This window comes from Rhinopithecus bieti, unplaced genomic scaffold (assembly GCF_001698545.2).
Source record: "Rhinopithecus bieti isolate Rb0 unplaced genomic scaffold, ASM169854v2 scaffold_41677, whole genome shotgun sequence".
Taxonomy (NCBI): Eukaryota; Metazoa; Chordata; class Mammalia; order Primates; family Cercopithecidae; genus Rhinopithecus; species Rhinopithecus bieti.
Genome location: NW_016816848.1, coordinates 69,916 through 94,217, shown reverse-complemented (window position 1 = coordinate 94,217; position 24,302 = coordinate 69,916). Strand labels below are relative to the sequence as shown.

At 36.3% G+C, this 24,302-nt stretch overlaps 1 protein-coding gene across 1 annotated transcript in view; it reads left to right on the top strand.

The window, feature by feature from the left end:
• The window catches only part of LOC108517449 (motile sperm domain-containing protein 2-like), a 45,201-nt gene that overhangs the window by 11,430 nt on the left and 9,469 nt on the right, over positions 1–24,302 (top strand). Inside the window, 7 exon segments of the mRNA XM_017855387.1 lie at positions 7,706–7,861; positions 10,307–10,393; positions 12,075–12,229; positions 15,161–15,221; positions 17,530–17,568; positions 23,343–23,479; positions 23,481–23,627. Of these exon segments, the coding sequence (XP_017710876.1) occupies positions 7,706–7,861; positions 10,307–10,393; positions 12,075–12,229; positions 15,161–15,221; positions 17,530–17,568; positions 23,343–23,479; positions 23,481–23,627 (782 nt within the window).

Sequence of the window (24,302 nt, the reverse complement as noted above, 5' to 3'; positions counted from 1 at the left end):
TGACCATTACTGGGGGGCGGGGGGGTGGGGAACAACTACTCGTCTACTTCACTAGTAAGTAAATAGTACACCAAAGGAAGCAGAGGGATGCAAGAAGTAATGAAAAGCAAAGAAATGGGTAGGCAAATTAGTAAATAAAAAATCTAACTGTGGATAGTAAGAAAAAATAACAGAAATAATAATAAGAGTAGAAGAAATGGAGGTAAAGTATTACAAGGAACTTTCAGAATGACAATAGAGGTATTAACTTCAGATTTTGTTGATTTCAATGTGAATACTTAAAATAAGGGTAACCCTTGAAAGACAGAAATAAAGTGTTTGACTTCCACACCAGTGGAGGAGTGAAAAGGGGAACAGAAAAAAAGTCCTCTCCAGCAAGAAACAGAAAAGGAGAAAAAAAGCAGCATGGTTACTAGAAAACACAGAGGAAGGATTTTTAAAGATCTTCATTGCATGCAGTCTAAAAGAGACTAACCTAAAATAAATTAATGTAGAAAGGTTGAAAATAGATGGAAAAAGGTATACAAAACAAATATTAACCAAAAGTAATCTTGTTTCGGCAGTACTTTCATTAGGTAAAATGTTAGTTAGGGTGAAAGACATTAATACATATAAAAAGGGATACTATTCGTGATAAAAGGAACCATAAAAGTGTATAACACCTAGGAACTAACAACATAAAAAACTACCTAACCATATAACCTTAAAATACTCAAAGCAAAAGCACCCAGAATCATAAGGGAACTCAAGAAATCTACAAACTTGTTGAATGATTTTAACAACCCTCTTTCAGAAATAGAACTAGCAGGCAAGAAATATTTAAGATTTAGAAGATTTTAACACTACAATGAGTAAATTTGATTATAGATATATATGTGTATGTATATGAGTATATAGACTCTCCTGCCCAACTAGTAGAGAATATATACTTTTTGAATATATATTTGTACTTTCAGAGTCTTTGCAAACATTCACCACATACTAAGTCATAAAGGGGGTCTCAGAAAATTCCAAAGAAGCTACATCATACAGACCATGCTCATACATGATTAAGCAACTACATCAGAAGTCACAATAACAGGTACTTAAAACACATGTCATATGATAGAAAACTAGAATAACACACCTCTAAATAATCCATGGATTACCAACTTCTCAGCAATGTGTGTAATTCTTCTGCTGAATAGCCCATGGGTTAAAGAGGACATCACAATGGAAATTCCAGAGTACTTAAGGTTAAGTGTATCTTCTAAAAACCTACAGCAAATGTCATGTTTAATTGGGGAACTTTAGAATAATTCCCATAAAGTCAAGAAAAAGACAGTGATTTCTGCTATTATTTCAATAATTCTACATTATATAGGATAACTTAGTTATGAACATGGCAGGAAAATATGAGGTATAAAGTTTGCCAATCTTATCATAGGCTTATGATAACAACACAAAAACTTCTAAACTGCCTAATCTAGCAAAGAAATGTAAGGCTTTTATGGGAAGATGAAGGGTAACTTCAGCTTTATCTATGACATTCTAGTCCTTTTATTAAAAAAAAAACTGAAGCCAATAACTTAATATTTGTTAATTTTGGGCTACAGCTACATAAGTATTTGTCAACATCATTTTCTGTTCTATAATTTTTTAACTTTTCAAAAGAGAAGGAAGAAAAACAGTTTGTTAGTGAAGTTCTGGGTCCTCAGTGAACTCAAGATCTACTAGGGGATAGACTTGTACATGGCTAATCATTCAGTAACAAAGATTTAGCATGTACTTACTGTATGTTGGGCAGAGTTGGAGGGAACAGGGTGTGACTTTTCAAAGTCCCTGACCTCGTGGAGCTTAGTAGAGGAGACAGCATCAGTCCCTCTCCTCTCAGGCCATCCCCTATTTGAGGAGCTCCTCTCAAAATGACTGACTCTTACTATTATTCTATTAGTTTTGATGAAATTGGCCTTACATTCTCCCATTTGACCAAAATGAGCCAAGTGAATGATTATAGATAGTGTGCTTATGCCAAGACCTTGAGACAGAGTCTGTAATATACAGGAATAGACCAAGGTCCATTATATCTAATTAACCTGGATAACTGACTGGTGACTAATGAGGACCTGGGGAACAGTTTTGAAAGTTTAGCTTTGCTTGTTCAAGTGTACTAAGGAATCCAGCTCTTGAAGGATAAGAACTGAAACAGAAAGCACCTTGCCTTTTTGCAATAGACCAGAAATCAACAAAGTCCTGTTTTTGTATGACCCTTGAGCCAAGCCTTTCCAAGGTTGTTACACACACACACACACACACACACACGAGAGAGAGAGAGAGAGAGAGAGAGAGAGAGAGAGAAAGAAGAAAGAGAGAGAGAAAGAAAGAAATCAGCAACAGAGAATGTAATATGGCCCTCAGAGTCTTAGATATTTGCCATCTGGGCCTATACAGAATAAGTTTGCTGGCCCCTGCAGTAGAACAACAGTTCTCGAAGTGTGATCCCTGACCAGCAGCATCAGCAGTATGTAGGAACTGGTTACAAATACCAATTGTCAGATCCCACCCAGAATTAAATAGTCTAGGGGTGGGGCCCAGTAATCCCAGTTTTAATAAGCCCTCCTAATCATTCTGATATGTGCTGAAGTTGAAGAATCACTGCTACAGCCCAATGGCTTAATCCCATTATAAAAGATTACCTGTCTCTCAGTCTCACCAGTTGCACAAAAAAGTGGAGATTCGGAATAGGTTGTGGCCAACTAGCAGAGAATAATCTTGAGGGAACATTTTGTTCTTTTGTCTTGATCACACCCATTACTGACATTTACACAGTCCAGCTAATAGAAATAGTCCATCCAATACAAATGCTCTTTTAAGGCCCTAGAAGCACTTTCAGTGGATCTGTGCTCAGAGTCATGGAGAAATAAGAAATCCTAAGATGTTTTAAACTACTATAATGATCTAGAGTTATATGTTTGCTGCTTTGGAACATTAACTGTTCTCTAGTTTTCATTATCAGAATACTTTCATGTTTTTTCAACCTTTATCTGAAATTTAGGCACATTTATAATAACAATATACTTCCAAGATTTTCCTTACTGGTTAACTTATAGGTAAATTTGAATTTAGTCTTCTTTTCATGGTTAGCATTCTATCATATGTTGATAGAAATTCATTTGTATAGTGTTTAAGTTTTTCAGTGTTCTTGATCTTTCCAAGACTGTAGGTAGATAGACCTCATTTTCATTTTACAGAGAAGAATAGAAAGCCTAGAGCCTGCTTAGCTTCACTATACATAGTGGCATGGGTCTTCCAAGTCCATCATTCTACTCTACATCCTGAATGTGGTCAGAAATTTTCTCACGTTGTTGACCTTAAAACACAGTTTCTGACCTGTTGGTAACATCACTAGCCAACAAATGCAAGAGAAAAAAAAGAAAAGTTTATAATAAAGTTTACTATTTTACAAGTAAGAACTATAGTTTCTTTATCTTACAACACAATTTTTTAAAAACACTAATTTTTTTATTTAAAAAATCGTATGTGTGAGAGAAACAGAACATACACATGCATGTGTATGGAGAGACGTGAAAAGCTGAGACAGGACATCTTTACCTTGGAACATTTAATACTGTGTGTTCTTAGAGACATATCACCATCGTCTTGTATCTTTAATTCTTTCTCTGCCGAATTATGGACTTTACAATTTATTTGGTGGTAATACACTTGTATAAATGTAAGAACAATTTACAGAGCAAAATTCATGTTAGAACAAATAAATAGTAGAAAGGGCCAATGAACCACAGGGTGCTGATAGTTCATTAAGAAGGTTTCTTCATGAAGGATTGGCTGAAATTAGCTATTTTAAAGAAATACAGAGATGAGGCTTAAAAATCCACCACTTGGAATTAATGTTGTTTTTGATGCGGTTTTCACCATTATTATGAGACAAAGTATCATTTGTGTATGAGGACAAGTATTGGGAGAATATATATACACACACACACATACACACACATATATCTTTTTATAAAACTGATCATATTCTATTCTATTCACACCTTCTGATATGCTTTGGCTCTCTCCCCACCCAAATCATCTTGAATTATAACCCCCACAATTCCCATGTGTCGTGGGAGAAACCTGGTGGGAGGTGATTGAATTATGGGGGCAGGTCTTTCCTGCGCTGTTCTCATGATAGTGAATGAGTCTCACGAGATCTGGTAGTTTTAAAAATGGGAGTTTCCCAGCACAGCCTCTCTCTTTGCTTGCCACCATCTGTATAAGACATGACTTGCTCCTCCTTGCCTTCTGCCATGATTGTGAGGCCTCCCCAGCCACGTGGAACTGTAAGTCCATTAAACCTCTTCTTCTTCCCAGTCTCAGGTATGTCTTCATCAGCAGCCATTATGAAAACAGACTAACCCAGTAAATATATATATATATATATATCCTATTAGTTCTGTCCATCTAGAGAACCCTGACTAATACACCTTCTCACCCTCATCTCTACACTTTAATTGTTGATAAAGTTTTTCAAAAAAATGTCCTAGGTGTGTGTGTGTATGTGCATTCATGTGTGTTTTTTTGTTGTTGTTGTTGTTTTTGTTTGTTTGTTTGCTTTTTTTGAGACGGAGTCTCGCTCTGTCTCCCAGGCTGGAGTGCAGTGGCGGGATCTCAGCTCACTGCAAGCTCCGCCTCCCGGGTTTACGCCATTCTCCTGCCTCAGCCTCCCGAGTAGCTGGGACTACATTAGCTGGGACTACAGGCGCCCGCCACCTCGCCCGGTTTTTTTTTTTTTTTTTTTTTTTTTTTTGTATTTTTTAGTAGAGACGGGGTTTCACCATGTTAGCCAGGATGGTCTTGATCTCCTGACCTCGTGATCCGCCCATCTCGGCCTCCCAAAGTGCTGGGATTACAGGCTTGAGCTACCGCGCCCGGCCTCATGTGTGTTTTATATCTTTAACCTTTTGAGTGTACATCTTTAGCGTCTTTCTGTAACATCTTGTCTTAGTCAATTTTGTGATGCTATAACAAAATACCTGAAATTTCTTCAGTCTTAGTCCATTTATCTTGCTTTAAAGGAATACCTGAGGCTGAGTGATTTATAAAGAACAGAACAGGGTAATTTATAAAGAACAGAAATGTATTTTCTCAGTTTTGGAGGCTAGGAAGTCTCCGATCAAGGTGCCAGTATTTAGTGTCTAGTAAGGGCCTTCTTGCTGTGTCCTCCTGTGACAGCAAGTGGAAGGGCAAGAGGAGGACACTGCTGCATGAAGCCTCTTTTATGAGGGCCTTAATGACATTCATGAGGGAGGAACCCTCATGGCCTAATCACCTATTAAAGACCCTACCCTTAATCCTGTCATATTGGCAACACTTGAATTTAGGAGAGACTTGCTTCAAACCATAGCACATCTGAACTTACATTAAAAATTTTTTAAATGTCCTTTGAATACTGATGAATTTTCAAATAGCAGAGCTAAACAACAATGTCTAAGATTACCTACCACAAAACAACTCATTTTATAGATTAGAAAAATACAACCCAGATATTAAAAGCCATATCCAAGACAACACTCTTACAGATGCGTGATTTATGGCCTCATCTTATATTTTATAATGCCTTAAATTTCCAAATACTTTCATATATATACACTTTTTCATCCAATCCTCATACAGCATTGTGAGTATGTAAAACAGCTTAAAGATAAGGAAATTGAGACTCAAGGAAGACAATTCTCTGAATGCATTTTATGTTTTCCTGGCCTTTCAGCTATTATCTCTGAGGGCCTGAAGTAAGGCAGTGCAAATCAAGAAGAGATAGAATCCATAAAACCTGGCAACTAACTAGATGCAGAAGAAAAGGAAATGAAGGAGCCAGGGAATTTCCTGACGTTGTTTTGCTTTGTTTTGTTTTGTTTTTTTGTATGAACCTTCGGAGGGTATGACTGACTGAGAAAAAAATGAAAAGGAATAGATTCCATCAACAGATGTTTATGGAACGCCTCTTCATTGGCACTACTGTAATCTGCTTTGGAGGATGCTTAGATGTATAGACTGTCTGTCTCTACTGTCTATTTGGGAGATATGTCTTCCATGCCAGTAACTCTTATTTCAAGGTAAAAGTGGTAAGCACCTTAAGAAAAGCTTAGTTCAAGTCCCATAAAAGTAATTGCTTTTGCACCAACCTAATACTTCTAGACTCAGGGAAATTTTTATGAAAAGGGGAGCATTTGAAAGGAGACTTGCAGAATGGTAGCATTTGGATGTGCAGAGACAAGGGAAGTTCAGTTACAGAATAATAGAGCAGGGCAAGGAAGGAGGAATGTCTGCTATGCAAATTAGTGGGAATATAGTGTGTGTGAGAGCAAATGATGAGAAATTATTGTTATTAGAAATAATTTTTCCAAGAAATTATTGAAAATGTTGGCCAGAGTCTGAAAATAGTAAATACCATAATATGGCATACATGATCGGTTTTCCATAGGTACTTAGTTAATTTTTTTTTTTACTGTTTTTTTATTGTTGTTGTTGTTTTCTTTTTTTGTCCTTATTTTTGTATTTAATTTTATTTATTTATTTATTTATTTTAGACAGAGTCGCACTCAGTCACCCAGGCTGGAGTGCAGTGGCACAATCTCAGCTCACTGCAACCCCCGCCTCCCGGGTTCAAGCGATTCTTTTGCCTCAGCCACCCAGGTAGCTGGGACTACAGGGTACGCCACCATGCCCAGCTAATTTTTGTATTTTAGTAGAGAGGGGGTTCCTCCATGTTGCCCAGGCTGGTCTCAAACTCCTGACCTCAGGTGATCTGCCCGCCTCAGCCTCCCAAAGTGCTGGGATTACAGGCATGAGTCACCACACCCAGCCTACTTAATTTTTTTTTAATGACACTTGCCAAACAAATGTCTTTTTAAAGTACAACTTAGTTATTTCTTTACGTATGAGATTTCTTTATTTTTCATTGACTTAAGAATTTCAAGTTCAGATAACATAATTGATCTTCCCAGATGTTGGTGTATAGTTTTACAGAGGGCTGTACCAAATATTTTACTCTGGTGTAATTTTTAACATCTGTAGTGGCTTATTTAAACCTGCAGTCTTTGGATAACTGTATTCTCCTCACACTTGGAAATTCCATCAGTCTTAGTCCATTTGTGTTGCTATAAAGGAATACCTGAGGCTGAGTGATGTACAAAGAAAAGAGGTTTATTTGGCCCATGGTTCTGCAGGCTATGCAAGAAGTATGGGGTCAGTATCTGCTTCTGGTCAGGACCTCAGGAAGATTCCACTCATGACATAAGACGAAGGAAAGCAGGCATCACATGGTGAGAGAAAAGGCAAGAGAAAAAGGAGGAGGTGCCAGGCTCTTTTCAACAATCAGTTCGAGTGTGAACTAAGAGCAAGAATTCAGTCGTTGTCATGAGAATGACACCAAACCACTCTTGAGGGGTCCTCCCCATGACCCAAACACCTCCCACCAGGCCCCACCTCCAACACTGGGCATCAGATTTCAACAAGAGACTTGGGGGAACCAAACAAACCATATCCCAGACAATAGCACCATCAATCTTTTAAATGGCACTTTTATCTGAACTACATCCCTGAGTCTATCCTCAAATAGTTTAACTTTGTCTTTGAAGTCTTTCTTCTCCTTTGCCATTAGTGGTTATTTTTCGCTGCAGAATTAATCTGACTTGGATGTTTATTCCTGTTTTTTCCCTAGATAAGTCAGATAAATATGATGCACGTGATGTTGAAAGGCTACAACAAGATGATAACTGGGTTGAAAGTTACTTATCTTGGAGACATAATATTGTAGATGAAACACTGAAGATGCTCGATGAGAGTTTTCAGTGGAGGAAAGAAATTTCTGTCAACGGTAAGCTGTTCAATTTAACCTTGACTGTAATATATCCTGTATAAATGGTATTGTTTTACATTTATCTAATCATGTATTTGCACATACTCCTAGCAGTCATCATAAACACCAAAATATAATTATTTATAAAGACCCAGTAATACTTTCAAAGGAACAGCTTATAAGTCTTTTTAGTAGGAACGTTCATAAGGAAATCAGATCACCAGAGAGCAGAATCACACTCAGATTCTTCAGTCACAGCAGAGTTTCCTAATCTGTGTTTAATTCAGTACCATTAAGCAATAGCAAGATAGTAGCTTTGCTACTAGGCCTAGAAATAAGGAGATACTGTCCATTTTTCTCAATTATTTCCTATGCCCTTCTCTATCCCCACAGTTCCTTGTGCTAATAGGTTAATAGGTGCACCATATAGAATTGTTAAATGAATGAGAGTCACCCCAAAAATGCAAGCTTATCCCCAGGGAAGCCTATCACAGTCTTCTCTTTATATTGTTTTTATTTTTGTCGGTACATAGTAGATGTATATATTTTGGGGTACATGCAGCCTTAGCTTCTTAATTTCTAAGTCTGCTACTAGATTGAATTTTTTTCCAAAAATGGGAGTTTCAAGTCTTGTAGTTTTATAATGGTCTTCAAGTATATGATGACCTGTTAGTTCTCTCCTCCAAAAAATGGAATAAGAAGAAACTGGCATAACTTCTGATTTCAGTTAGGCATAAAGCAGAATTTTCTGTCCTTGAGGATTATAACCTCTGAAGTGACTTGAATCTGAAGACTTAACACAAAATGGTCAACAAATAAATCTAGAGCAGATACTCTCCTCACTCTTCATGCTTGCAGAAGGAATCCCTGAAAAGGGGAGTAGTAAGAAATAACGTGATTGGAAATTTAACAACCGTAGGTAATTTCAACAGTGAAGCATTTATTAACCAAACAAAGAAATATAAATCTGATATTTCTAAATGAATTAAGTACCCAATAAATATTTAAATTCAACAATGTTTGTTTTCTTTCATAGAATTGCTATTTTCTGGTGGAAAATAGCAGAGATCTGGTAAAAGGGGATGGGGAAAGATAAATCTTTGAAATATCTTAAGGTACTGCTGGTGAATGAAACAAAAGCATTGGCATTTGCTGCCTTGCTATGTTGATCCTTAGCCTCCCCCAAAACTGGAGAGGCACTCTGTTTGTTCCTCCTGCTGAAGTTCAAGTCCTCACATTTTTTGTTTTCATTTCTTATTTTCTCTTTTCTTTCTTTCTTTTATTTTATTTTGAGACAGGGTCTTGCTCTGTCACCCAGGCTGGAATGCAGTGTTGTGATCATAGCTCACTGCAGCCTTCAATGCCTGGGCTCAGGTAAGCCTCCCACCTCAGCCTCCTGAGTAGCTGGGACGGCAGGCATATGCCACCATGCCTGGCTAATTTTATTTATTTATTTTTAATTTATTTGTCATTATTATTATTATTTTTGAGACGGAGTCTCCCTCTGTCGCCCAGGCTGGAGTGCATGGCGCGATCTCGGCTTACTACAAGCTCCGCCTCCCGGGTTCACACCATTCTCCTGCCTCAGCCTCCCAAGTAGCTAGGACTACAGGCGCCCACCACAAAGCCTGGCTAATTTTTTGTATTTTTAGCAGAGACAGGGTTTCACCGTGTTAGCCAGGATGGTGTCAATCTCCTGACCTTGTGATCCACCCGCTTCAGACTCCCAAAGTGCTGGGATTACAGGCGTGAGTGAGCCACCGCTCCCGGCCTAATTTTTATATATTTATCTTTGTAGAGAGGGAGTCTCACTGTGTTGCCCAGGCTGGTCTCGAACTCCTGGCCTCAAATGATACTCCCGTGTTGGCCTCCCAAAGTGCTGGGATTTTATGAGTCACCATGCCTGGCCATTTTTCTTGAAGTATTTTCCACTTTCCTAAAGGTTTTTAAATGTATTAAAGTCTACTAGATAACAAACTTCGTATTAGATTGGTGCAAAAGTAATTGCAGCATTTGCCATTATGTTTAACTGCAAATACCACAGTTACTCTTGCACCAACCTAATAGAAAAATACCATTTTACTAAAGAAACCAAAGTGATGTTTTTCTACTAATTCTGAGGCTGCAATGTGGATATTTACTGGAATGTTCTCTTGAAACTCTGATAGTGATATTTGTTTGCAAGTCATTATGTGAAACAATCAAAATGTGGAAATGTATACACATAAATAATGACCTCTCAGGGGAAACGGAGTTTATCCATTTTGGTCACCTGTGTCATTATTTCGTTTGTTTCCTTGGTAGGAAACACCACTTTATATTGCCAGAGACTTTCTTTTGAATGTTTGGGTACATTATATCATTTTAAATATCAGAACTACTACATAACATTATCTTTACATTATGAGTTTTATTTTTAAACCCCTAAATTACAACTACTGATCAAAGCTTACCACTTTTTAGACCTTAATGAATCCTCCATTCCCAGATGGTTATTGGAAATTGGTGTTATTTATCTCCATGGTTATGACAAAGAAGGTAACAAATTGTGTAAGTATATTTATGTTCTGGCTTTTCAAGATTTTGAGATTGAGATATCTATGTCAACTGAATTAAGAATTAGCAGAACTTTCTCCATCTGTAGCACTCCTCAAGTCTACTGCAATGAGGGATTGGTAGAACTGTTTTTACAGAGTGCTAGATACTTAGTAGCTGTGCATACTGTTTGCGTTATAATAAAGTAGGCAATAAAGGCAAGTGCTGCATCCTACAGCATAAACAAAGTCATTTAATTCAGAGTCATTATCTTCTTTCTAATCTGACTGTGATATTAAAACTCAACTTAGTGTTTTTATGGAGAATTTTTTTTTGACAGTCGCTAAAGGTTGCTAAGTAGGCCTTTTCCTTTTCAAGTCTCCCATAATCTCACTCTAGCTTTTTCTGAAATGTGCATTATAATGAAAGGAACAGTAACAATCATCTCTTTTGTTCCAATGACTCCCCTGTTATACCTCTCTCCCACTGGCCCCAAATCCAGCCTGGTTTTGTACCCGGGATGCAACTTGGCAGGCGAGTTTGAGCCCCATACTGAACAGATGTCCTGCACTCATCTTCACTTCTCCATAGCATGTTATCTGTCCCTGTTTCAGCAATACTCTTTTTGCATTTTCCTCTTACTGCCACCGCTTCCTTTTCAACCTTTTTTTCTCATTTTTCTTCTTCCTCCTGTCCCTTAAAGGTGTTTCCCAGGCATTATTCCTTTCTTACATCTTTTACTTTACAGCTGATACAGTGTCCTTGGGTGATCAATCACGAGCATCTTGGCAGCTTTAGCTACCTCCCCCAGCACAGTATTGACCCCACACTATCCCCGGGACACATGCACATACCTAGCTACCCACTGGCTGGCCCCACCTGCCTGTCAGCAGCCTTTAGCACAACACACTACTGAACATCCATGCCCCTCCACTTGCTCACTTTCTGTATTGCCCACCTCAGGCCCACTCATTGGCTCTTCCTCTAATATAGCTTCAATTTGGCCTTTTTTCCATCCTCACCAGCTACTTCCTCAATTCAGTTTCTAACTACTACCCCTTTGCCCCAGTCCCTTCCCAGGTCATAACCTGGTGGGTTTCCTTCTCTGCCTCCTCCACTCTATCCTCTGTGCTATTGCCTGAAAGGTGTTCTAAAATAAGAAAATCAAAATGCCCTAGAGTTTCATTCAGAGTCCTTCAAGTCCAGTTCTTTCCTATTTTGCTTCTCCTCTCACCACTCATCACATTTTGTCTTAGCTACCACCACCTGAACAGTTTACCGTGCTCCACACACATGCGCGGCACTGGCTCATGCCTCCATCGCCCTGTGTCAGTATCTTTCCTCTGGATGGAACATTTTTTCCAGTGCTCGACAAAAGCAGTGATTTTCTTTTTTGTTAAGCACAATGCAGAGCACATTTAGATTATTATCAAATAGTGTTTGTTCATCTGTATTTTCTTTTCCCTCTTACAAGTGAAATTTGTTTATTTCCTAAGGGAAAGAAACAGTCTATCTCTTTGCTACTCTTTAAGGCTCCCAAGTGCCAACTGTTTCTCACTGAAAATAAGAAAGAGATGTTTTGATCTAAGAAACAAAATGAATTGTAAATGAAAAATGTCAAGGGAAAGACAATATATATGTATAATAATAATATAATGCCATAAGTCTTGTTCTTATTTTTATCTTCTGCTTAAAGTCTGGATCAGGGTGAAGTATCATATAAAAGACCAGAAAACCATATCGGACAAAAAGAAGCTCATAGCATTCTGGTTGGAGCGTTATGCTAAGAGGGAAAATGGGAAACCTGTAACAGTGATGTTTGACCTGTCAGAAACTGGAATAAATAGCATTGTAAGCATTTTTCATTCATTCCAAATCAGTGTTTATCATGGCTTCCTCCCTTTCTCCTGTCCTTGCTGCCAACCACATATTGCTGTAAAATTGAGGTAACTAACTTATATTAGGGATTTATTTTTTCACCTTGCAGCGTGAGTGTAGTCAAACATGGAATAGGGTTTGCAAAGAATTAAATTTGTTTCTGTATTTGGCATTGAAACTGTTGATTTCCTAGAAATGTTCCTTGTCTGAGACACAGGATGGGGAGGTAGCATGTCAAGGCTGGCAAGGTATGAATCGATATGATAACTGTGAACTTTGATATCAAAGCTAATATCCTATAGCACCTGCCCCGGTGTGTGCCACAGAGTAGTATATTCAGGAAATATCAAGTAAGGTAATATACCATCTCGAATTTGTTATATTCATACCATGTTTTACAGTTGCAAGATGTTCACATGAGTTTTGCACATATAACACTTTGTGATTTTATTGAGTGTTTTTGTTTGCTTGTTTGGATTTGTTTTCTATCTGTTTGATTTGGTTAGCTTTGGATACCAGTTTTCTTCAGGTGATTTTGCCAAGCTTGAAAAATAAGTAAAACCTACCTGTCTTTAATCTGGGTCCTTGTGACCTTAGTGATACCTACAAATCCTTCAGCAGCAATTGAGATTACTTGGCACATTTATTCTAACTACAGTCTCTTATATTTAATCTGTGGCTGATTCTGATAGCAGTAATGTCGTATTCACAAACGTGCTCAGGGCAGTGTTGAAATCTTTTCGGAATTCCATTTGGCAAAGTATGTTAAGAACCTTAAAGTGTTTGTATTTATACTCTTTGCCTGGTAACCAACTTCTGGAAATCTATTCTAAAGAAATCATCCTGAATACATAAAAAGCATCATATATCAAAATATTTTCTCAGTGTCATTTAAAGTAATGAAAAATTAGAAAAGAAATGTAAATGTTCAACATGATGAAATGGCAGATTATGGTATATCTAATTGATGGAGTATATATAGCTATGTAAAATGTTTATAAGGAATTTATAGTAATATTGGAGAGCACACTTTTTTCTGAGATGAAAAAAGCTGTTTGATTACACATACTGTAATATGCATGTGTACTATACCATGGTGATACATAGCCCAACAAAGGAAACTGTAGACATTATAACAAACACAAAATAGGCTAGAGAGAACTGCTAACAAGAGTTTTTTTGCAGTGGCAGGACCACAAATTTTTTTTCATGTTTCTATTTCTCTTTATTTTTCAAGGATCCAATGCCCTGGAGTTTTCCAACCTAGTTTCCTTGTCAATGGGTTTTAAATTAGAGAGAGTAAATTATTTTATATCCAAAATCAAAATCAATTTGCCTAGATAAATAAATATGCCATAAAAATAAATCATGATTCTTTTATCCTTTGGATATGATAGTTTCCTAATTATAACCCAGAATCATGAAGAATAAATGTTAATATTTTTGTTGCCAAGTATAAGAGAATTGACTTGAACTGTTTTATTTTTTCAAGCTACTTATATCTCACCATCTTTAATTTGTAAATAAGGTGTATTTGCACTGCTAAGAATTTAAGTCATTATTAATGTTTTAAAATACTTGAATCTTGCTGAATAATTTATTTTGATAAATGACCCTTTCATGATTCACAAAGAATTTAAGTGAGCTTATAAAGATGTCTACAAAATCTCAAGGCAAAAAATAAGAAAATCATTTGCTAGAGTTGGGACACCAGTTTGGCTCTAAGCTTTCAGCTGCCTGGCTGAAAGAAATGTAATCATTTAAAATTATTCAGCAACCATCCTTCACAACCAGTGTCTTAGAAGTATATCCATTCCTAATACTTGAACTAGAAAGTCTTTCATGGGTCCTCAAAAGGACGTTTTACAAGATAATGAATAACAGCCTCGAAAACTTCCTTATATAATGCTGAGCAATAGGGTTGATGGAGCTATTTCTTGTAGTCCCCATTAATAGAATATACCAGTGACATCTTATCATATCCACTTGAATTAGCAGTAACNAATTAAAGATGCTGCAACTAACATTCCAGGGATGAATTTATAGACTTTCATCTCTAGGACAACCCACCTTTCCAGTAATTTTGATGGATTTCACTTTGCTTGGTTATATCTTTCATTCCATAGTCTTTATAAGATGACCAATCGGAATTAGTGAATCAGTATGTGGCCATGGAGTAAAATGACCCATGGAAATAATAACCTTAATGACCTAATTTACTGTTGCTGTGCTCAGAGCAGTAGAACCAACCAGATAGCTATGTTTGTAGTCTCCCAGAAATCAGAATCAGTGAACAACACTGGAATATAAACTGAAAAACTAATTATAGGTCTCTAAATAAAATGAAAAAAGCCAGAAGTGGAGTAGATACAGCAGGCCAATGTGATTAGATTAAATATTGTCATTAAAAAAACGTTGATAAAATATATTTTATTGACACTGTTATGAGGTGTAAAAATTAGGATTAAAAAGCAAATATATGAGAATTTACATACATGTGTATTATCATTCCAAGTAGTCTGATTATAAACTGTTTACTTGTTTCAATAATTCTTTAGTTATTCAACAGAATTTTAGAATTTCTCTATGGAGATTGCTTTTAGATCCATTTTATGCCCCGTTGCCTTAGCAGCCTGAAGTACGTAACTAGTTTGAGGTAATGTGAATAATTTTAAAACATCACTAAGCATCTGGTTTCTTCAAGTCAGTTTTAGGGCTGATTTTTATAAATAGCTTAATGACCTAAAACCTTAATCCTTGAGAATACAGATATTTACATATGAGCTTACTTTTTAAAGAATTTAATAATTGTCTCATTTGTATTTAATAATTTCTCACCTTTAGAAATGTGCAATTTTAAGTTACCTAATGTGGACAGTCTTAAAGATTTAATCTTTATTTTAGGACATGGACTTTGTACGCTTTATCATCAACTGCTTTAAGGTTTATTACCCTAAATACCTCTGTAAGTAACTTACTCCTTTATAAAAATATAACATATTGAAACTGTAGACAATGTCTGAGAATTGTGGAGCCTTATAGTATTATAGACTTTCATACCTGAAACTTTGTTTTCTGATGAAGAATTTTAAATATGTTCATAGACATTATTCTAACACATACAGAGGACAGTTTTTCATAAGTATTCATTGTCCTTCACAGTTAATTTTAAGAGTTTAAGTTCTAAACCATATGTATGGCATCCTATAACACACACACCCACTCACACACATAGGTACATAAAAGCATACATTTATTTCAAAATTATCTCATTTTTACTAATATTTCAATTTAGAAATTCATTTCAAATAGTATTTATTATATGAAACAGATAAGCAGTACTGATAAAGTACACTGTATGATAAGCAGTATTGATATATAAAGTATACTGTTACCAACTGCTATTTAAAAATTGTCATTAAGAAAATACCTGACTAGAAGGTACAACATTTGAATCTGGCATTTGGAGTTTGTTTGTTTTCCATTGTGACTATTCCATTAATTACCTAAATGAACTCCTAAACCTTATATAGTCCATTTTTTACTTGTTGAATTTGTATGATGGGTTCCCCCTAGGGAAGCCAAGATGCCAACTCACATAAACAGTCAAGTATATTTAACCCCAATGGTTTAAAAGTGAAAAGACAGAAGAGAGGCAACAGGGACATCAGAAAATGGGAATTTACAGATCTGCCTGAGCGTACTCCTAGAAAACAGCAAATTGGGTCTTTTGAGACTTGTGATTCAGGTGACTTTAGCATAAAATCCCTAAATTGTCTTAATTTGGCATATTGATTTTACTGTTGTTAATGAGAAGTGAGGAATAGACAAAAAAGCATAATGGATATCAAGAGTCAGTGCCACCCCTAGCTCTATACTCTCATCTTTTCAGAGAGAGTATTCATGAATATTTTTAGGTGAAAAGAATGATCAGTAGTGTCCAGTTTGGGGAACCTGTACTATCTTAGGTTCCTTATGGATTTTTTCCTGTATCTGGCATGTACCCTGATTCCTTAAGGCCTCCTGAGCAGTGCCAGTCATTGGTCAGTAGGAAATCACTACCCCATAGTTTTAGTTTGTTGCTCTTATGGACAAAATGAAAAAATATCCACTTGATCATTGAAATATCTAAAGGAATTTGTGAAGAGCCACTTATCAATAGTATAAATATTATTATTACTTTGTAAAATACATCTGAGATTCTTTTGAGAAAACTATTAAAAAGTTAATAGATCTATATAAAGATGAATTATAATACCATTCATCTTAATTAACTAGAGATTATATATACATATATACATATATATATGTGTTCTACCTACATAATGAGCTTTGCAGACATTGAATTTTGTGGAATCTTAATTGATTATTCTTCAAAATCTGTCATGAAGAATAACTATTGTATCTTAAAATCTTGAGTCCGCATTATTTTAAGCGTATCCCAGATGAAGACTGCGGTATTAAGCACCAGGGTGCTTCTTCACAGATGCCTTTTTCCTTATATGTACTTTACTTGTCCTACATTAATACAACAACTCTAGGAGGTTCTCTGCTCAGAAAAGAGTGAAATTACATTTTGATTCCTCTGGAATAGAAGAATGAATTGAATCTCAAAATCTTCTTTGCAGTTTCTGTTTCTTTCTCACAGTTGTCTCATTTGTTAATAGGGCTGTTTAGTATCTTCAACTCAGTGTGTAAATAATACTTCTGTATACTTTGGAATTATTAGCTTCCTGGAGCTCATGATATAAAGTAGAAATAATTTTTGCTTCTGAAAATGTAGTGATGTATTAAAAGGGGAGGGGGCAACTGTGAGACTGGTTTAACAATAGAATCTCTAGAAAATTGTAATTGAAACCATAAATTAGAACTGGAAATGATTTTAAAGTTCAGTGGCCTCAGCGCTACTATGACATGCCACATCCAAAGACTCCATCTATCCACTTAACTGTTTTCTTTTGTACCTCCCTGCAAACAACAAAATCAGTGAATGACAAAAGAATAGGCTGTTTACCAGAGGACAGTGACAGTGCACTATTGATTTCCCACAAGTCCTCCTCCTGGGCTGGCACCTCACCATTGTGACATGCTAGTTCAGTTCCAGCACCACATGGAATACTATTCATGATACTATACACTTCACTGAATTAGAGCTCAGACAATGAGCTTGGTTTTTACTTACATTTAGATGACCAGTTTTTTCTAGGCCAGTATAAGTGATATTATTATAGAGGTACTGATTCACATTCAATGAATTTTTTTTCATCTTTCAGCAAAAATAGTGATCTTTGATATGCCTTGGTTAATGAATGGTGAGTATATTTATACTTTCTTAAAACAAAATGTCTAATTTTCTTTGCCAATTTAGCCATATTTCTACAATTGTTTAAAATAATGTTTATATTGTCCTTTGCATGCACTCTTAAGAGACTGGAGCTAGAACACTCAAAGGCTATTCCTAAGCAAACAGGGCTAAAATTCTATACCCAGGATCTGGGGCACCCATTAGTCTTCTTTAAAACATCCTTGCCAGGCATGGTGTTGCACACCTATAGTCCTAGCTACTCAGGAGGCTGAGGCAGGAGGATCACTTGAGCCCATGAGTTTGAGGCCAGCCTGGGCAACATAATGATACCTTTCTCTTAAAAAAAAAAATTAACAACAGCCTCAAAATATTCAACCATTAAGGTACTACTGTAGTCAGAAGCCTGACTTTGACATGCACAGATAAGGTGTGTCACAGAACACAGGCCTTGTCTAGGTTTTCTCGTGGGCTTCAGGTGTTGAGAAGGAAGGTGGAATCAGTCTGAAACTCACCCCAAATCACTGTAGTGACATGACCCTTTTGACAGTCATGATATATTTTTTGGTAATTTTTTTTTGAAAAAGCCATTGATTGATAAACTATCTTGACCAACTTTAAAAATACTATAAATTTAATGTTATTTTCAGAATGTACATTCTCATTTGTGTTTGCAAAAGTCAGTTGTTACATAGAAAGCAATAGAGAAAATCAACAAATCCAAAACTTGGTTCTTTGAAAAATGCAACACAATTGACAAACCTTTAGCTAATAAAGAAGAAAAGAAAGACTCAAATTATTAAAATCTGTAGTGAAAGAAGGGACGTTACTATTGACCTTAAAGAAATAAAAGGACTATAGGGGATACTGTGAATAATTATATGCAAAGAAATTAGGTAACCTACATGAAGTTAACAAATTCTTAGAAAGACACAAACTACTGAAACTAATTCAAGAAGAATCAGAATAGAAATATAAAAAAGGAAGTTGAATTAGTAATCAAAAAAACTTTCCACGAAGGAAAGCCCAGGCCCAGATGGCTTCACTGGTAAATTATGTGAAATATTTAAAGAAGAATTAACATGAATCCTTCACAAATTCTTCCAAAATATAGAAGAAGAGGGAATACTTTCCAACTTACTTTATGAGGCTAGTATAACGATAATATCAAACATCACAGGAAAAGAAAACTACAGACTAGTATTCCTTATGAAAATAGATGCAACAGTCCTCAACAAAAATTGAATCCAACAGCATATAAAAAGGATTATACACCATGACTAAGTGGGCTCAACATATCAAAATCAACTAATGTAATCTACCATATTAATATAATGAAGGGGAAAATGATGTGATCATCTCAAGAGACACAGAAAAAACATTTGACAAAATCTAGTACCCTCTCATGATAAAAGTACTCAACAAACTAGCAACATAAGGTGCAAAGAGTTGAAACAACTGCCAAGTTAAACCACAGTAGTCCACACAGACCACCCCCATTTCTGACACAAACTGCAAGTTCAGAAGGTGCTGAAAATTACCCTTAGGTTTGATAATTCTAGTGAAGGACTCTGAGAACTCACTGAAAACTATTATACTCACAATTATGGTTTATTACAGGGAAAGAATTTAGATTAAGGTCAACCATAGAAAGTAAGGTGTAGGGCAGAGTCCAGGGAAGTACCAAATGTAGAGCATGTTACTTCACTGGCATCAATATGTGGCAGTGTGCATGGAGTATGTCAACCTGGGAAGCTCACCCCAGCCTCAGTGTTCAGAGTTTTTATTGGAACTCTATTATGTAAGCATGATTGATTGCCCGTGTGGTTGATCTTAGTCTTCCCCCAAGGTCTACTGATACCGTGTAACCCAAACCCCTACCCTGAATCACATTGTTGGTCTTTCTTCCATGGCCAGCTCCTACCCTAAGTCATATTGTTCCATTGTCACTCAAGGCCCCCAGACAAAGACAGTCTTATCAGGCATGAAGATTACCTCTCAGAAGCTGAGGGCAAAGGCCAGACCTCTCTTTGGGTAAGGCTAATCCTTCACAGAAAAGAACTTCCTCTGCCTGTCTATAAAGGGCATATATGAAAAACCTGAATCTATGAAAACCCACAGCTAACATCTTACTTAGCAGGGAAAGAATGGATGCTTTCCCCCTAAGATCAGGAACAAGACAACGCTGTCTGCTCTTACCACTTCTATTAATAAAAGAAGTTCACGACAAGGACACTGAAAATTACAAAACACCATTTTAGTAAATTCAAGACCTACATAAATAAAAAGACTTCTTGTTCATGGATTGGAAGACTTAATACAGTCTCTCTTCAGTATCCATGGGAGACTGGTTTCAGAACCCCTCCCCCACCACCACCACAGACTCCAAAATCCTTGGATGCTCAAATCCCTCATATAAAATGGTATAGTGTTTGCATGTAACTGACACACATCTTCCTGTATACCTTTTTTTCTTTTTTTTTTTTTAATGAGTCTCATTCTGTCACCTAGGCTGGAGTGCATTAGCACAATCTCAGCTCACTACATCCTCTGCCTCCCAAGTTCAAACGATTCTCTTGCCTCAGGCTCCCAAGTAGCTGGGACTACAGGCACCTACCACCACACCTGGCTAATTTTTATAGTTTTACAGACACAGGGTTTCACCATATTGGCCAGGCTGGTCTAGTCTTGAACTCCTGACCTCAAGTGATCTGCCTGCCCCGGCCTCCCAAAGTGCTGGGATTACAGGCATAAGCCATCACACCTGGCTCCTCCCATATACTTTAAATCATCTTTAGATTATTTATACTACCTAACACAGTGTGAGTGCTATATAGTTGTTCTACTCTATTGTTTCTCATATTTTTGTTGTATTGGTTTTATTTATTTTTTAATATTTTCAATTGTGGTTGGTCAATCAAAAAATCCATGGATGTGAAATCTGTGGATATGGAGGGCCGACTGTATTGTTAAGAGGTCAACACTTCCCAAATTGATCTACTGATTCAGTGCAGAAATGGATATGTTTGTCCTAAAATTCATATGAAAATGCAAGAAACCCAGAGTAGTCAAATCTTGAAATAGAAACACAAAGTTGGAGGATTTAACACTTCCTGATTTCAAAATTTACTACAAAGCTACGACAGTCAAGACATTGGGCATGTATGGGCATAAGGATAAACGTATAGATCAGTTAAATTGAATTGAGGGTCCAGGTATAAACCCTAGTGTTTATTATGGTCAGTTGATTTTTTTTTACAATGGTGCCAAGACAATTCAGTAGAGAAATAAGACTTTTTAAATAAAAGGTGCTAGGACAACTGGGTATGCACATTCAAAGGAATAAAGTTGGACCCTACCTCACATCATATATAAAAATTAACTCAAAATGGATCAGAGACCTAAATGTAAGAGCTAAGTCTCTTAGAAGAAAACACAGGATTAAATCCTCGTGCTTGGAATGGGCAATGGTTTCTTAGGTATGACAACAAAAGCACAAGCAACAAAAGAAACAGATAACATTGGACTGCATTAAAACGGAAAACTTGTGCCTTCAAGGACACTATCAAGTAGGTGAAAAGACAATTCTCAGAATGGAAGAAATCATTTACAAACCATACATTTGATAAGGGACTTATTCTAGAATATATAAAGAACTCTTAGAATGCAACGTTAAAAAGACAAGTGGCCGGGCATGGTGACTCACACCTGTAATCCTATACTTTGGGAGGCTGAGGTGGGCAGATCACCTGAAATCAGGAGTTCGAGACCAGCCTACCTAACATGGTAAAACCCTGTCTCTACTAAAAACACAAAATTAGCTGAGCATGGTGGCGCAAGCCTGTAATCCCAGCTACTCAGAAAGCTGAGGCAGGAGAATTGCTTGAACCCAGGAGGCAGAGGTTGCAGTGAGCCAAGATTGCACCATTGCACTCCAACCTGGGCAACAAGAGTGAAACTCTCTCTGAAAGAAAAAAAAAAAGACAACCCAATTAAAAAATGAGTGAAAGATTTGAATAGATGTTTTTCTAAAGAAGATAAACAAATGGGCAATAAGCACATAAAGAGATGCTGAGCATCAGTAGTCATTAGAGAAATGCAAGTCAAAACCAAGTGAGGTGTGATTTCACACCCACTAGGGTGGCTAGAATCAAAAAGACACAATAACAGGTATTGGCAAGGATGTGGAGAAATTGGAAGCCTCGTACACTGCTGGTGAGAATGTTAAGATGGTCCGGCCACATCAGAAAACAGTTTGGTAGCTAAACATAGAATTACCATATGACCCAGAATTCCACTCCTTAGTATATGCCCAAGAGAAGTGACAACATATGTCTACAGAAAAATTTGTACACAAATGTTCATGGCAGCATCATTCATAATAACAAAAAGTGGAAACAGCCTAAATATTCATCAGTTGCTGAATGGATAAGCAAATATTGCATATCTATAAAATGGACAATTATTCAGTCATAAGAGGGAATTAAGTACTGATACATGCTACATTATGAATGAACCTTGAAAACATGCCAAGTGAACAAAGCCAGTAGAAAAAGCCACGTTGTATGGTTTCATTTATATAAAATGTCCAAAATAAGCAAATCCATGAAGACAGAAAATAGATTGGTAGTTCCTAAGGACTTGGAGAAGGAGGCATAAAGAGACATTGCTATATGAAGGTTCTTTTTGGTGTGATGAAAATGTTCTACATTAGATTGTGGTGGTGATTGCACAATTCTGTGAATATACTAAAAACCATTGACTTGTATAAAGGGGGGATTTTATGGCATGTAAATTATATCTCAGTAAAGTCATGAAAAATCAGATTTATCAAGTTAAAGTAGCATAGTTTCAAATATGTCAACTCACATTTTAAACTGAAATTAATGAAAATTTAAATGTTATGTAAAAAACTTATAGTTAGCTAAAATAAAAAGATACTTCTCTAATGTCTATCATGCTGTTCTTATTTTTTTTTTTAATTGACAGTTTTACAAATTTAATGCAGTATTTCTAATGTAATGTCTTAAAAATGTACTTAGATTGTCGCAGTGAAAATTAGGTTTAAAAATTAAGCATAAATAAGAAATGACATGACAGAACAAGATTATAATTACCAAACAGCTGTGTTTGACAACAGAACAGTGCAGTTCGTGCCACTGCACTCCAGCCTGGGTGACAGAGTGAGACTCTGTCTCAAAAGAATTTTTTAAACCAGTTTATTTTTGATATTCTGTAAGTTCCCCACAATTATATAAACTGCAAAGCCTGGGAGAGAGGCAGAGAAGTATAGGGTTAGAAAGGAAGTCTGGATCCAGCTCACACTCATAATAAGAAGGGCTGTTTCTTTCTTTCTCTTCTGACTCGCTGTTTGAGAAGGTTTTTCAGATAGTTTGTGAGAACCATAACGTAAATGACTCTTTCCATACTATTGTGCAGTTATTTCCTGAATCATATTGCTGTTTGATTCAGTGTCTGGAAATCTAAATAGTTGGGATCATTGATGGATTTGTTCAGAGGCCAAAATCCTGATAAGTTTATTAATGAACATCAGGGTAATTTAATCTCCCTGAATCTTCATGGAACATTTGAAACCCATAAGGGAGAGCCACAATGTAAACGCCTACAGAAATTAGAGAATGTTAATTAAGTACATCACGTAAAGATAAATATTAACAGATTATAGCCCAAACTGATTTCAGAAGACCTGGGTTAGCATTTATGGTAAATTAATTGAGAATAGGAATGAAGAGAATTTTAATGAAGTGACTGGTTTTTCTTCAGCTGCTTTCAAAATTGTGAAAACCTGGCTTGGTCCGGAAGCAGTGAGCTTGTTGAAGTTTACAAGCAAAAATGAAGTTCAGGACTATGTCAGTGTAGAATACCTGCCTCCCCACATGGGTGGAACTGTAAGTATAATATTTGAAACTTGTTTATAAAACCATACTGGATAATGACACATTAGGCTGTATACTTTCCTCAAGGAAAAAAGAAAAGTAGTATCATAATATACAAAGAAGTATCACAGATACCCTCAAAATAGCAAGTAGTGTTACACACATTTTTAAAGTTTTAAAGTTGTTGATTTTTTATTTTTTAATAGGTAATATATTTATGTGGTTCTAAACTGAAGAATATTCAGAAGAATAATGAGAAATAAGTCTTCAGTAAAAATATCTCCTCCTACTTCTATTTCCAATCACCATATTCCCTGCCCAGCTGAATTTCTTATATTAATTTCCAGGGATATGTATCACCTATATAAACAAGTATAGTATATAATTCTTCCTCCCTCTCATCTCTTCTAAACAGTCAGTGCATTTATGTGCTACTGTGCATCCTGCTTTTCTCTTCACAGCATGTCTTATACCAAATCAGTATGTAGCAGGCTCTCATACTCCTTTACGGCTACATAGTATTCTACTATCTAGACATAAGTTAGTTAATTTCCTCTTGATGTCGCTTCAGTGTGCTTCCAGTTGTTTGCTGTTCAACAATCTTTTAGTTAAAAGATACTGTTAAGCATATACTGTCAAGATGTTTTGAGCTGATTTTACTACTTACAAAAAACTGTACAACTTATGGACTTGGTACACTTTGGGTTAACTTGATAATATTTCACTTATTTGATTTTTTTGCCATCTATTTTTTATACTGCCTGCCTGGCAAAATTGTGTTCGATCAGAACTAGCAAGAGGAATAGTTTTGATATGTCCTTCTGTTTATTGTCTTTGATTAGAAAAG